This window comes from Fragaria vesca, unplaced genomic scaffold, assembly GCF_000184155.1.
Source record: "Fragaria vesca subsp. vesca unplaced genomic scaffold, FraVesHawaii_1.0 scf0513155, whole genome shotgun sequence".
NCBI lineage: Eukaryota > Viridiplantae > Streptophyta > Magnoliopsida > Rosales > Rosaceae > Fragaria > Fragaria vesca.
The window spans coordinates 190,416-205,061 of NW_004443447.1; the positions used below are offsets into that span (position 1 = coordinate 190,416).

The following is a 14,646-nucleotide window of genomic DNA, read 5'->3' on the forward strand; positions in this document are numbered from 1 at the left end:
GTTTTATTTGGTGGTGTTGGACCGGTTGGGATTATAAGCCCAAAACCCATTCTCCCTCTTCCTTCTCTCTTCTCTCCCGACGTTCTCTCTCTCCCTCACTCTGCCGGATTTGCTCCGGCTCCGACCGACGCTGTCCGACCAAGCCAGGCCGCCGCACCGGTGCCGTTTGGACCGCCGCCGCCTCCTCTCCTCGCCTGGACTGGTGACCAAGCCGGTTACGCCACCGAACGGGGAGGAAACTCCCCTAGCAGCCGAGTGCTCCATTCGCCGGAACTCCCTCCTCCGGCCACCATAGCCGGAGCTGCTTGGCTCTTTTGAAAGCTCTCCTCCCGTGCATCAATCCCTCCAAAGGGCTCAACCTCTCTTGGTCTAGGTAAGGAGAACCGGTGAGTGGAAGTTCTAGGGCTTTTTGTGATGTTTTTGTTCGATTGACCTAGTTAGGCTTGGAATTGGTGTTTGTGCTAGTTAGGAAAGTTGTAGAGGGGTTGAGAGGAAGCTGCTGTTGAAATTTGGTAGGCATTGGAGGTCGCTGGAGTCGGCCTCCGGCCGCCGCTGTTTGGGAGATTTTTGTGGTTTTAAATGTGGAATATTTATGAGAGTTTATTGATATGAATTATGGAATTTTTGGATGAGTTTTGGATAGGTCTGTGAATTTTCGAAGTTTGGTAATTTTGGTGGATTAATAAGGTAGAATCCGGCCGTTGGATTAAAGTCGTATAATATGTGGAAGGGTGTAGTTAAGGCTGCTGGTTTTAGTGTTGAGGTGTGGACCGTATCGAAGTTAGGCAATGATGAGCGTGAGTATGGCTCTCTGTTAATTTTGCCTATTGTTTAAATATTAGATTTTTAGTTGGGAAATTAATTATATATTTGTGCCAGGGTTTGAGGAAAGCTCACTGGAGCGGCGATTTGGATTTCGTCGGGCTTATGCCTAGAGTTATGAGTGGACTTTTGTTTTAAATAATATGCATGCTACGGTTCATGAATGAACAATTAATGTTGTGGAGCATTTTGACGTCATTTTAATTTTGACGATTTTATTTCTCTTGGAGAGTCACCTAAAATGGGATTTTCGGTGGATATAAATATGTATTTATGAGAGAGTATGTATATAACAGCTAGCTAGCCCTATGTGTCTGTCCACCTTAATGGCGTAGCATAAAGCCGCATTATGGTGTGACGTGAGCGTTGGACACGAGCGTAGTAGCCCTATATGAGTGTTTAATTCATATAAGGGGTATGGGCACATATTTATACACCTGTCTGTCCACCTTAATGGCGTAGTGTAGCACCGCATTAAGGCGTGACATGAGCGTTAGACGCGAGCGTAGTAGCCCTACATAGACCCATGAATTTATATAGGGAGTATGGACGTGTGTAAATACATACATATATTATAGAGTCTGAGAGGCTCGATATTTATGAGATAAAAGTTTTATCACTTGCAGCATGCATTCGATTTTTCCTTAGAAATTGATTTGGGGAAACATAAATATTTTATTTGTTAATTTATTTTTGTCCACTCACTCTAACGTGTTTCAAATGTTTTCCCCTGGGCTCTTTGTTTTAAAAGTGCCCAGTTTGCAGGATTATATAGTTGAGGTCGGGCGTACATGGAGAAGAGGCATAGTCAATAGTATAGCTTCCGCTCATTATATTTCTAGTTCATCTCCTTTCAAATAGAGTTGCTCTGAACTGTGGTTGTTGGTTATGAGATTAAATTGTTAGAGTTAGTAATTAAATTGGGAGATGTTGTGTTTTGGGGAGCAAAAAGGCTCCAAGAGTTTAAGGTTAGATTTGGATTTTCAGAAGTGTATGCAAGTATTATTAGAAATGGTTGTCCATTTTCAAGAGAGGTTATGTCGAATTTTTGGTAAACTTTCCTTGGAGGTGGTCCCCGTAGGATTTACTTCGGGTTTCAGGGTGAAATTCGGGGTGGGTCCTGACATGGGCTTCCATTAACGTCAATTGAAAAAAGAAACAAAATCAGAGGGATTGATTAGAAATGTGAAGAGTGAAAAATTTGCAGCAATAAACCCTAGAAAATCAAATCAAAGTGAGTAGAGTAGAGTGAGAGATCATACCGACTGGAAGTGGCGACGATCGTCGAAGAAAGGCAGATCGTCTGATACGATTATCAAATGGTCTCTAAGATTTAGTTCTAAGGAGATAGGAACAAGAGAAAGAGGGCCACTACAAATCCACAATTGAAGGCATACATGACCTGGCCTTATGAAGCAGCAAAGAGGGCGAGTGTGCTAGAGAAGAAGAAGAAGGTTGCAAAGAGCTAGAGAGGTGCGAGTCTGTGTGGAACTGTTGATACTGGATAGGGATTGAGACCTGAGAGTGTGCGATAGTGCGAGTGTTAGAGTTTGACTCTCTCAATTAGGTTTTGACCACAAATCCTGTGTAGTTGCGCTTATTCTATTATCGTAGGATCCTTAGAAACACCCAATAGAAGTATGACACATATATTAGTTGGGCTTTCGGCTTTTTTTAGTTTCAATAAACAGGGCCTGAGACCGGACTGGGTATAAACAAGACCGAACCGGACCGGCAAAAAACTGAGTTGGATCTGGTGAAAAGCCCAACTTAACCCGGTCGAGCCGGCCGGTCTGGTTCTGGCTTTTTCTCAACAGTGGGATTTTTGCCCACCCTTAACCATAACACCATCTAAAGAGGGCAAAATGAAAACAAGAAGTTATGTAAGCCTTTGACCAAAAAAAAAAAAGTTACGTAAGCCTATTTATTTTTGTACCCAATGACACCAAACATGATATTAACTAAACTAAACTCCTTATTTGACACGTAAATCATAATATCTTTTTATCTACCAGTATACACTCTTACCAAATCACCTACTAAAGGTTCCCAAATATATTTAACAAACCTTCACTAAATTAAGAATAAGTTGCATGATTAAACACTGGAGGCCCTTTTGTTGCGAACCGCAAACTTGCGGACTCACTGAGGACTTATAAAAATAGACCGTTGGATTACATGAACGGTTTAGACTTCATGAAATACAAATATTTTTCTATCGTCATCTACCTCTCTTTCTCTGTCAGTCATCTACCTCTCTTTCTTTATTTTCCGGGCAAGATTAACCTGCCATTTCTAGGCAAGAGCTCTTTCCTTTTAAGATTAAAAATTTCCAGTCCATCCCTCCTTCATAATTTTTTTTCTCAAGGCTCCTATGGAAGTGAGTAGTTTTGTTGTAGTTGCAGTTAAGTTTCTTTGATTCTGAAGATACGATCTTCAGTTCTTCACTTTGTGATATCATTCCACAAACCCAAACAAGAGGGGGTTGTTCTGTCTACTGTAAAATTGTAAGTTTGATTGCAAGAAATGGCAGGTTAATCTTGCCCAGAAAATAAAGAAACAGAGGTAGATGACTGACAGAGAAAGAGAGATAGATGACGATAGAAAAATATTTGTATTTCTTGAAGTCTAAACCGTTCAAGTAATCCAACGGTCTGTTTTTAAAAGTCCTCAGTGAGTCCGCAAGTTTGCAGTCCGCAACAGAAGGGCCTCCATTAAACACTACCAAACAATAAAACCATGAAAGATGTGAGCTGTTTTCTCTGTACCTAAATTAAGTTATTCAACAATTCATATTCAGTTATTCTAAAGAGGGAAATGTAAATTTGTGTCATGTCCATAGGCCATAGCACTAGATTGACATAGCGGTTCATGATCAATAGATGAAGTAACGTATTACAATTATTGTCTGCAATCTACTCCACACTCAAGTTCTAGCATCTTGTGAAGGAACAGCGTATTGGACAGTAAGACCTAACACGAGTGAATAGTCCCTAGTGAATACAAAGAAATTCCAATGCAGGTAATACCAACCATTGTAGATTCATTACAAAATATAAATCATTTAGATCCAGCCCCATCTTCAAAAAAAATAAAAAAATCATTTAGAACAACCGAGCACTTATACAACAATTTGAAAATTACAGGTTTACAGATCCAAAATGCCTTGTGCAACAAGTGCAAAGATCAACTTTATTCTGCCTTCCTATTTACTTTCAGATATGGCAATGCTCCAATCACATTGTCATAGTCACTTCGACTAACTGCATGCTGCACATCGCAAAAGACCCAAGTAACATAAGAAAGCAAATAGTAGTACAAAATCGAACTTTATTAATCTCTGTAATAACATCTATTACAATAAACAAAATTATAGAGGAACTAAGGGTCAGTGGGTGGCTAAAGGTGTCAAAGTATGCAGGTGGGTGTTATCTAAGCGCTGGGTAATAGATCAGTGAGCAGTGTTCTTTTGAACAAGCTATGTAAGGCTTGTTTATTTATTTTGCATGTGAATTTTCCTTTTCCAAAGCTTGGTTGTGCAATAACACAAGCGAATCTAATAGCTCGCCACTGTAAGCACAATTGAGATAGTAGGACCCCGTAGAGTAAAACGTTTTTTGTAAGAAAAAGAAAGATGGCAGACACCTCTGCCATCGCATGCAACCCCACCAAAATCTAAGTGCAATGGTTCAATTAACATAGAAGAGAACTGTTAAACTTCCTTAACACCCAACCCATAGGACCTAATTTGCTCTTTTTAACAATTCTTCATTGCACGTACCAGGTTAACCTAAAACAAAGCAAACTTAAGAAAAGTACATAATGACATTATATGCACCTGAGGTAAAACAAAATAGCAATTCCAAATGGTAACGAATGAGGACGATATTTTCCCTAGTATAGGTTCTCTTAAGCCATAGAAAACTATCCATCTCACTAATGGTGAAAATATAACATACAAAGACACAGAAAAAGCCTTATAATGTCTCAAAGGCTACAAACTGAACCTTAAGAACAAGAGTGTTGAAAACAAGCCCTTTCTCAGTCAAGTTTTCACTTGCACCTCATCTTTTGAATGTAAGGAGATCAATGTCTGGGTTTTAGTAATGAGCCTTAAGCTTTCCTACTTATACGTGTGAGAAAGAGAGAGAGTGGTAAAATGTTTGTCTCTTTGTCTTAGTCACAATAATCAGAGGGAAAATGGTGTTCATAATACTCTCATGCAATAGCTTCCAATTTCAACCTCTATTATCCAAGGTAATTTGATCCGTAATTGTAAGTCTGCTCCCTAGGACACATATATCCAGACCCTGGATTCCTAAATTGGGTAGCTCATATATAACTTTAGTCGGAATCATAGTTTAACTTAAACACTGAATAAATGAACATCTTTTAGTGCCTAACATGTTTCTAAGGCCCAGATAATAACTCAGTTTTGAGTTTCAATACTCGACTAGTTCATAAGTTCATATAACTAAACTCGGAGCAATGTTCAAGAAACATCACCATTTTGGAGAGCCGGTTTCTCCTCTTGGCATTCTTCTTCACAAGTAAATGTTGCTTTCTGGCTCTCCTCCGAACTATCTTCCCTCTACCTGTCACCCTGAACCGCTTTGATGAAGCCTAAAAACAGTAATTCAAAATTAACAAGCAATTTCAAAATTTTACACTGTTTACATTCGGCTTAATTGAAAATTCACAACTCAAGCTTTCACTGAGGAATGTATGATGCGAATTTAGGGTACATGAAACTCAATTTCAATATACCCAGATACAATAATGCCAAAGCAACTCAGAATAATAATACTATCTTCCTCATCAAGCTCAAGGCTTTCACTTTGAGAGAGAATTACCTTGTGGGTCTTCATTTTGTAGCCTTTATGAGCTACAATAGTGAAAGAGCGAAGCCTAAGAGGTGTGGAAGTGATGGTGCAGAGCCGGAGGGGAAGAAGTGAGCGGAACCCAGAAATGGTGTGTGAGGAACTGAGTCTCAATGAGTTGGGCCGGTTGAGTTGAGCGAGTTGAACTGAGGCTTGACCAACCCTACAAGAGCACAATGGGGAGTATCTCAGACCAAACGACACCGTCATGGTCACCGTCGCGGAAGCCATTGTGAGTTCCTATTCCAGTTCGTTTGCCGATAAGAGTTATGGATAGAGTTGGAGGTTTTTAATTCGAGTGCTATCTCTTTTGCCTTCTGTTTTTACTGGTGAGGACGGCGCGGGTCCATAGAAGGTCATACGCACTCTCTACATGTTATACAGTCCTGTTCACCCACATACTAGCTGATTATAGAAGATTTAGATTAGGCTCATCATCTCGTTTTCCGGACCTACCAGCAAGTGTGGTAATCACTTTTGTATATAAAGGATGCTGCTAAATATATCTAACAAATGTCTAAGTAGATCTAATATTATTTTTAAGATAATTTTATAAAAAATAAATTAAAACAAAACTGCGGTTTGTTCATTCCTTCCAGGACTCGTCCTCTATAAGATCTATTCACAATCGTGTGTTTCTAAATCAGGATAATTATACCGAATTTCGGATAAATAAAAATTCAAATTCAAGACATGTTAACAAAAAGAAAAAGGTCATATAATACAATCCGACGTTTACATAACTTGAGAAGTCAAGTAAAGGTCACGCTCTAAAGAGTTCACTACAAATTGACAATCAATAAAAAAAACATATTCGACTCCTAACAAGCAGCTTCTAGATCTCTACGTCTCAATCTTGAAAATCTTCACCTGCAAAATCAACCTCTACACCATGGATTGGTGCACCGGGTTGTAAACAACAAACCCGGTAAGCTTTAAAAGCTCGTATGAGTAAATCTACATTAAATGACTCAACCCAACATCACATATGAATAAAATTGGTAATTCCTGTCTTAGAAACTTAGTTCAAGTATTGCCTAAAAGCAAAACAATTCAAAAGAGAGTAAATAAGAAATCACAACAATTCACAATCAATCAAATTATAAATGAAATCCTGCAAAAAGTATAGTTCAGGAATTCCATTACAATCACACGATTAAAATTAGAGAATCTCTTGCGGATAAGCATAGTTCAGGAGATACTCAAAGCAAGAAATTTAAATTACAACATATAAGAACATCACACAATCATTTCTCAACCCTTACTTATGAGTTCGTCAACGCATAGTCATCCCTCATAAGTAACTAGACAAACGCGTACTCATGGGTTCGTCAACACATAGTCATCCCTCATGAAGTACCGACAGACTAAAGCTCTATACTGACCATAACCAATCACCCGGTCAAGACTTGGTTCTCAGTCCACCACGAAGGCTCCTAATCTAATGCACATAATCACCATTAAGACACACATCTACAACTAATGCACACAATCACCACTAAGGCACCATTCCACAACGAATGCACACAATCACCACTAAAGCACACATCCACAACTAATACACAAATAATCACATCAATAGAACCAGACAAGCGACAGCTCACTATAATATACCTTTTCACAAAGAGATATATATACACACACATAGATTTTCTCACAAGAATAATCTACCAAGAACTAAAGATATTATAGTCACTAGAACCTTAAAAATAATCATTTAAAAAGGAAAACTTGTTTTCTCTTACCTATGAGCCGTTGGCGAACAAGCTCATATATTTTAAAATAAACAAAAAAGAAAACATAATTTTAAATCATTATCATCATCACAATCATCATAATCATCAACATTTTCATCAACATTATCATTATCATAATCAATATTTTCATCATCATTATCATCATCATAATCATCATAATCATCAACATTTTCATCAACATTATCATCATCATAATCATCATAAATAAATAGGTCACAAAGTGGACCTTAGTGAGATTTTACTCACCTAAATAATCCCGCTGCATCTTCAACACAACACAAGAGCCAAGCTTAAATATCAACTCCACAAGCTACCTATTTAACACAAATAATAATTTTAATAATCACTTAAACAAAAGAACATTGCACCCTTAACAAGCTTTAACCCAAGATTTGCCCAAAAAGGGACAACCTTCTTCCGAGACCTCCCAAGGTCATAGGAACCCTCAACCAACCTATTGAAATAGCTAACAAGATTTTCAAAGCTAAAAAAAAAAAACCAAAGTTTAACAACCTCTCATGATTCTCAACATAGCCTTAAACCTAGGATGCAAAACTTGATCAAACATAACCTCATGACATGTCAACGTGCTCGTATCGACGAGCACAAGCTAACAGTTACTCATGACCTCCCAACCCCTACCAGACGCGCCGCCACGCACCACCACAGGCGGCGGCGAGTGGGCCCCAAGCGCTACCCCAAAAATTTTGAATTTGGGCAAACTCAAAACATCAAACTTGTAGGTTGAAGCAAAGGAAGCATCTTTTATACCTGACGTTTGAACCAAATTGGCCGGAATCGTCCACAACAAAACCGGCTGCCAAGGCGGCCTCAAATCGACTTCTAGACCTCAAAACGAGGTGAATGGCAGCTTGAAACGTGCTTAGAAGGAAGAATGCTTCAAGGAATGGGCAGCCTCACCTCCAGTCGCCGCCGTACACGGCCAGAAAGTCGTCGGGTCGAAGTCGGGTCCACCACCCTCCGCTGCAGCGTTCGATTCTCTCAATCCCGCTCGAGTCGTCCTCACCCACCAACACAAGGAGGATCACACCGAGGAGAGGAAGAAAACCTGACTGGTGCCGCCGTCTGAGTTCGCCGGAGTCGACCGAAAAATCTGGGTCGGGTCAACTGGGTCCGGGTCGGGTCGGCTAGAGAACTTTGATACTGAAGGTATCGCGAGAGAGAGAAGAAAGAGAGAGAGAAATGGGTTCCGGAAAAATGAAATGGAACCCTAGAACTTCTCTTATTTAACCCAAAAAATCCCGTAAAGCCACGAACTTCTGCTGACCATAACTTCCACATTCGAAGTCCGTTTTAAGCGTGCCACATGTCCACGAACTCGTATCGTCATGCTCTACAACTTTCGTGAAGGAAGTTTCTCAAGAAACCCGACAGATTAGAAAGTCAACTCTTAACCCTTCAAAACCATAAAAACCGTTACGGGTAATTTATGCATCCGAACACTTCCGTTCGTCTTTCGAACCTCAAAACACACTAACTTCTAACTCGAAAATTCACAAATAATATTAGAAATCAATATCAAATTTTCGGGGTATTACAGATCCTATCACTACAAATCTTATTCTTATAATTGTGTAATTAAAGAGAAAAAAGAATGATGGTTGGATCACTGGGAATCTGGGAAGTGCCCAAGTACAATAAGAATTGTGGTCGCATGGTCAATTGTTTGGTGGTCTCTTAGATCTCTCTCAGACTTTTGTCCGCGATCTTCTTCACCTTCTTGTGAAATTTCGTCTTTCATATATTTTGTATTTCAGTTGAATGCACCTTGGAATTAAGCACAAATCTGAACAAGAATAATAATGGTAGATCGATGGCATTGATCTTCATACTGCTATTGAAAGTTGAAACAAAACAACAAGAGATGTTGGGTTCCTTGTTTAATAATAGTAATAATAGTTATATTTTTATATCCAATAACAGGGGCAAAATAGGAAAATATATGACGAAAAATTGAGTGTTGGGTTTACTTAGTCATTTGCTGAGTACATCTAGCAGCACTCCAAATAAACCAGCATCATAAGGCTGAGAAATAAAGAGTTCCTTAAGGACATTAAGGAAACCCTTTTCCCAATCAATTGGGGACACAACATTGGGAAAAAAAATAAAAGTTAAGACAAGAGATAGGCTATCCAGGTTTGGTTTCATTGCTGATAACTCTCGTCCCCTTTGTAACAATGATAATGAAATAGCTGACCACTTCTTTGGTTATTGTGACTTTACTAAAAATGTTTGGAACCTTTCGAATGTTGTGTCCCCAAGGGATTGGGAAGAGGGTTTCCTTAATGTCTTTAAGGAACTCTTTATTTCACAGCCTTATGATGCTGGTTTCTTTGCAAAAGTGATTACCACTTGCTGGCATGTCTGGAAAACTAGAAATGACACTATTTTAGAGGAGTTTGTTCATAATCCTCTATCAACTACCTTAGCAGCAGCAGCTTTAATTTCATGTCAGAATAATGTTAGCGAAACAGTTATTGAGGTACATTCTCAAAACCATTGTACCACTATCAAGTGGCAACCACATCCTAACTCTTTTATTAAGATTAATTTTGATGGACCAGTCACAAGTAATTCAACGGCTTGTGGCTTTATAATTAGAGATGACAATGGAAGACCAGTTTCTGCTGCCTCTTGTCGCATTGAAAGTGCTTCAGTCCCAATTGCTGAAGCTATAGCGTTAGGAGACAACTTAATAAAAGCAAAGGAGAAAGGCTTCACCAATGCTGAAGTTGAAGGAGATTCCAAGTTGGTGATAGATGTAGTGAATGGACATCTTGAACCGCCTTGGAGATTAATCAAACTAGTGCAAAACATCAAAACATTAGCTACTAGTTTTGATTCCATTACTTTTAAACATGTTTTTAGGAAGGTGAATTTTGTTGCCAATGCAATAGCTAATCTCGGGCATTCTTATAATTCACCTCTGTATTGAATTGATAGGGTTTCTCATAAGGCTTCGAGAGCCTTATTATTTGACATTGTAAACGGTTGTTGCCTTAAAGGCTTCTTAATGTAATTTATTTCTCTTTTCAAAAAAAAAAAACCCTACAAAAAAGAAAAATAGGCTCATTTTTAAATGATGTCAATTAATATTTAAAAACTAAGATCTAGATGTTGTCTCTCTCTGTCTTTCGTCGTCTTCCCGTCTTCTCCTTTAAATACCAAATTCTAAGATTTTGCTGAAAACCTAAATTGGTTTGGCTGTAAAGATTAAGATTTTAGATTTCGATTATCGGAAGAGCTCAGGTGAAAACCCAACGGAGAAGCCGATCCTAAAAATGTCTTAAACATGTTAGCCAAGTGACCGTGTGTTTCTGCTACTTTTACTTTTGGAAGATCGTCTTGCATATACTTGAGGCCTTGGGTCACAACTCAGAAGCCTTTGGAAAGGTTTGTTAAAATTGTCTAATACTACATGTATGTACAGTAAAAAAATTTACAATATACTATTTCAGAGTTGCTCAAAACACTGTTCATTTACTGTAGCAGTGGCCTCAGATCTTTCTTCTGCCATTTATCCCAATCAGCCCAAAACTGTTTTTGGTCCAAAACAGATGCCGACTCACGTAAATGCTCGAAATCAAATACTCAAATCCATAACCAGAAAGCACACAAGAAACAACAATTTTCGTTCATACAGTTGGCTTATAAAGATACATGTTTAGGTATAACGTAGTAAACGTTTTATAGCACATTAGTAGGCACGTCATGATTGAAATGACTAAAACTAAAAAAATTCAAGTTTGAGTATTGGATATTATCATGATAGCGAAACCTAGCCATGGTACAAAATTTAGACATTTTCGATAATGTTCGGGTCTCAGTCGATGCAGTCCATGTTAGTTTGATCATTCTTCAACAAAGTCAGACTACATATACATGTTGTCTGATTAATACTTGAAAAAGTCAACACAATTATCAAAATGGAAACGCTCTTCTCTACTCCGCCCAAAACTTATATATTCGATTCATCAAAAGTCAAACTCTCCTTTGGTATTGGCGAAACTAATCCATGTGAAAATTCGGTCACTTTTACAAATTGATAGTATAGTTCCCCATAGAGAATCATAAGGAAGTATAGGCGTAAATAAAGTTGACCCATGCGATCGAGACCCAAACGTTATCGAAAATGGGTAAAATTTCTATCGTATCCATATTTAACTACGTTGATCACATCGTACGGTCAAATTTTACAAATTAGATTTTGTCCATACATTTGGCTTATAAAGATAAACGTTTAGATATAACCTAGTTAACATGTTCTAGCACATTAGTAGGCATGTTGTGATTCAAATGACTAAAAAATTCAAAAAATTAAATTTTGAGTATTGGATATGATCATGATAGTGAAACATAACTATGGTACAAAATTTAGACATTTTCGATAATCTTCTGGTCTTGGTCGACGCGGTCAATGGTAAATTTATCATTCTTATTAAACTTAGACTACACATATATGTAGTATGATGTAATGATAAAAACACTTTAAAAAGTAAAAAGTATTAATTAATAGAAAATTATAATGTGAAAAAAATGTTTAGTGGTTAGGGGATAGGGCAAAATTAACATTCCACCTACAAAAGTATAAATAAGATGCTAAGAAACCCTAGCACCCAAAAATGTCTTCCCTCTCTGCCGCTCTCACTCTCTCTCAAGAACCTCGATCTCAAATCCATTGTCTCTCTTCCCTCTCTTCCCAAAAATCTCTTCTCTCCCTTTCTGACGCACTCCCCACCGCCAACATTGACCTCTTCTCCGTCTCCGACCTCCTAACCTTCGTTCCCTTCTACACCTTCTGATCCGAGCTTCAGCCTATCTCGCCTCCATCAGCCACAAGCTCGTCGATGTAGACTCGGCCTGAGTAGATTCAAAAACCCTAATTTTCTGGATTGGGGGAGAGGTATTCCGTTTTCCATCTCTTCCTCCATTTACAATGATTTCTCTAATTTTCGTATTCTATTTGCAGAACTTGTGAATTTTGCAGCTTGAATCATCTAAGTTTGCAGGATTTCGCTGAGCTTCTCCCAACATCAAATTTGCTTTCTTTTGGTAATATATTCTTCCACTCATCTCGAATTTCATTGATATATGTTTGAGGTTGTTATGGGATGCACTTTTAACTAATCGTTAGGTCTGGTAACTCTATTTAGATGCTTAGAACTGATTTAGATTGGGTTTCATATAGTGCACACCACATGTTTGATAGAATGCCTCACAGACACAGCAAAGCTGAACCAGTGGGCTTTTCCATGATTTTCGAAAAATCTATACATCTTTGTTCAATCTCAGTTTTTAACAGTTGAAAATAGACTCTTCAATGATCAAAACGGAGTTGATTTGAGAAACTTGTGCTATTTTAAAGTTCATACAGTGTTTCAGAATTTTCTGCAGAAACTGCATTTTCAGTCACTTTGGGTCTCTATTTGACCATGTATTTGAACTCCAAACGACTTGAAATTTTGGGATATTGTGGTTTTGCTTGTCTACTTTGATTCTGAAGATTTTCAGCTGAAAGTATTAAAAAGTCCATTGTTAATGAATTTTTCTCTCTTACTACCTGTTTCCTGAAACTTTCTCAGGTTTGCGGCTTATTGTTACAAAACAATTGGTTTGAGAGCTCTTACCTTTTGTATCAGTTTTCGATCTTTAACAAGTTAAATTAGATATGCAATTATGCTTTGATTTTGTATTTCAGTCCAAAAAGGGTCAAGGAAAAACTCCATTTTGTTTTAACAAAGCTTTGTCTCTGTGTTGTATAATCTGATCACTACTTTTCTTTTGGAACAAGCTCACACATGGAAACTCTAGCTACAGCTGATTCTTTGAAAATGCGACTTTGATTGATGTTATGATTGACTAAGGTACTACTTATGCTTATATTAGGAACAAGGATACAAGGGAACTGAAGGTTGGTCAAGTGGTATTTGTTGTGAGTCGCACATCAGAATTTCCAAGTAGGGGGTCTTCACTGGTTAGAGATGTTTCTGAAAATATCATTATGTTTTTATGCATAAAAATGCATTATTTTCTATGTTGGTTTGCTTGGCTTAATGAAATCAATATGAGGACTACATGTTGATAAACGGATATGCATTGCATTGATGCATTAGGATGATGTGTTCACTGGAGAGGGTTTACATTAGGATTATTTGATGTGTTTACTGAATTTTGGAATCTTTGTTCTATTTCTATCTTGAACGAAAGATAAACAAACTATTAATTCTAGGCTGGGGTAGGTCTTGGTTTGTTAATAAGTTATATATAAGGCATAACCATTGTATTTGGAGGCCATAAGCATACTGGAGGAGTCATTCGGTCCTAAAGATATACAGTATGACATAGTATCTTGCAATTTTATAGTTCAATAGCATATTACGTATCCAAAAGTTTGTTATGGTACTCTCAATGAATTTAAATATCAATACTCTTCCTCAATCAAACTAGAGTTTTGATGGGAAATACTTGAACTCTGTGCCTATGTTTTGTATTAAAGGAAGGAATGAATAGATAGATTCTTTCAGTTTTAAGATTCTTAATAGCTGTTCAAAAAGATTTAGGTCTAACACTAGTGAAAGGCCATAGTGTTTCACTTGTCTGCTGTATAATCATTCCATTGTACGTTTAGCACATTTGTACGTTTGGTATTCATGTCTATCACTATATTTGCAAAGATTTTATTTTCAAACGTTTCATAATTCTAATAAAAGCTTAGTGCTACTATGAGAATCTTATTTTCGGTTAGCATTAAGGGATGCTTTACTCTTGTAATCTCTTAGGTTTTCTAAGTGTGGAAGTTAACTTGTAGGTACTTACAGCTTGTGGGTTCTGTATCCTTTCTCACAGTATATCTAGATATTTGTTCTTTGCATCATGCATGTTCTAATTCTTAACCTCTTTTTCAGGCCTCAGCATTCTTACACGACTCATCTTGCTGCTGTTTTGGGGATTCACTTGGCTTATGGTAAAGGAGAGGAATAAGAATGTAGTTATATGTAGATTAGGATCAAAATGTATTCTTACACTTCAAATAATTTTGTAATTGAAATGGGTTACTAACATTCAATAAAATGTTACTTTCTTTGTTCTATTCTTAATTTTGTTACATATGAAGTTCAATTCATAATCAAGCAACATAAGTGCTTATAACAAGCAATGAAATTGTG

General features: G+C 37.6%; 1 protein-coding gene across 1 annotated transcript; it reads right to left on the reverse strand.

The window, feature by feature from the left end:
• Positions 1-3,801: 3,801 nt before the first annotated feature.
• Positions 3,802-6,098, reverse strand: LOC101309506 (50S ribosomal protein L35, chloroplastic-like). The gene is made up of 3 exons (XM_004309892.1): positions 5,676-6,098; positions 5,329-5,445; positions 3,802-4,092 (listed from the first exon to the last, which is right to left on the reverse strand). The coding sequence occupies exons 1-3, from the start codon at positions 5,931-5,933 to the stop codon at positions 4,015-4,017; spliced, it is 453 nt and encodes a 150-aa protein (XP_004309940.1). The 5' UTR covers positions 5,934-6,098; the 3' UTR covers positions 3,802-4,014.
• Between the last annotated feature and the right edge of the window lie 8,548 nt (positions 6,099-14,646).

What these genes read in the sequence shown, in the direction of transcription:
- LOC101309506 (XM_004309892.1), bottom strand. Translation starts at nt 5,933, where the DNA reads ATGGCTTCCGCGACGGTGACCATGACGGTGTCGTTTGGTCTGAGATAC. An exon ending in ACAAAATGAAGACCCACAAG is followed by an intron (nt 5,446 to 5,675) that starts GTAATTCTCTCT and finishes TACTGTTTTTAG; the next exon opens with GCTTCATCAAAGCGGTTCAG. An exon ending in GAAACCGGCTCTCCAAAATG is followed by an intron (nt 4,093 to 5,328) that starts GTGATGTTTCTT and finishes TGCGATGTGCAG; the next exon opens with CATGCAGTTAGTCGAAGTGA.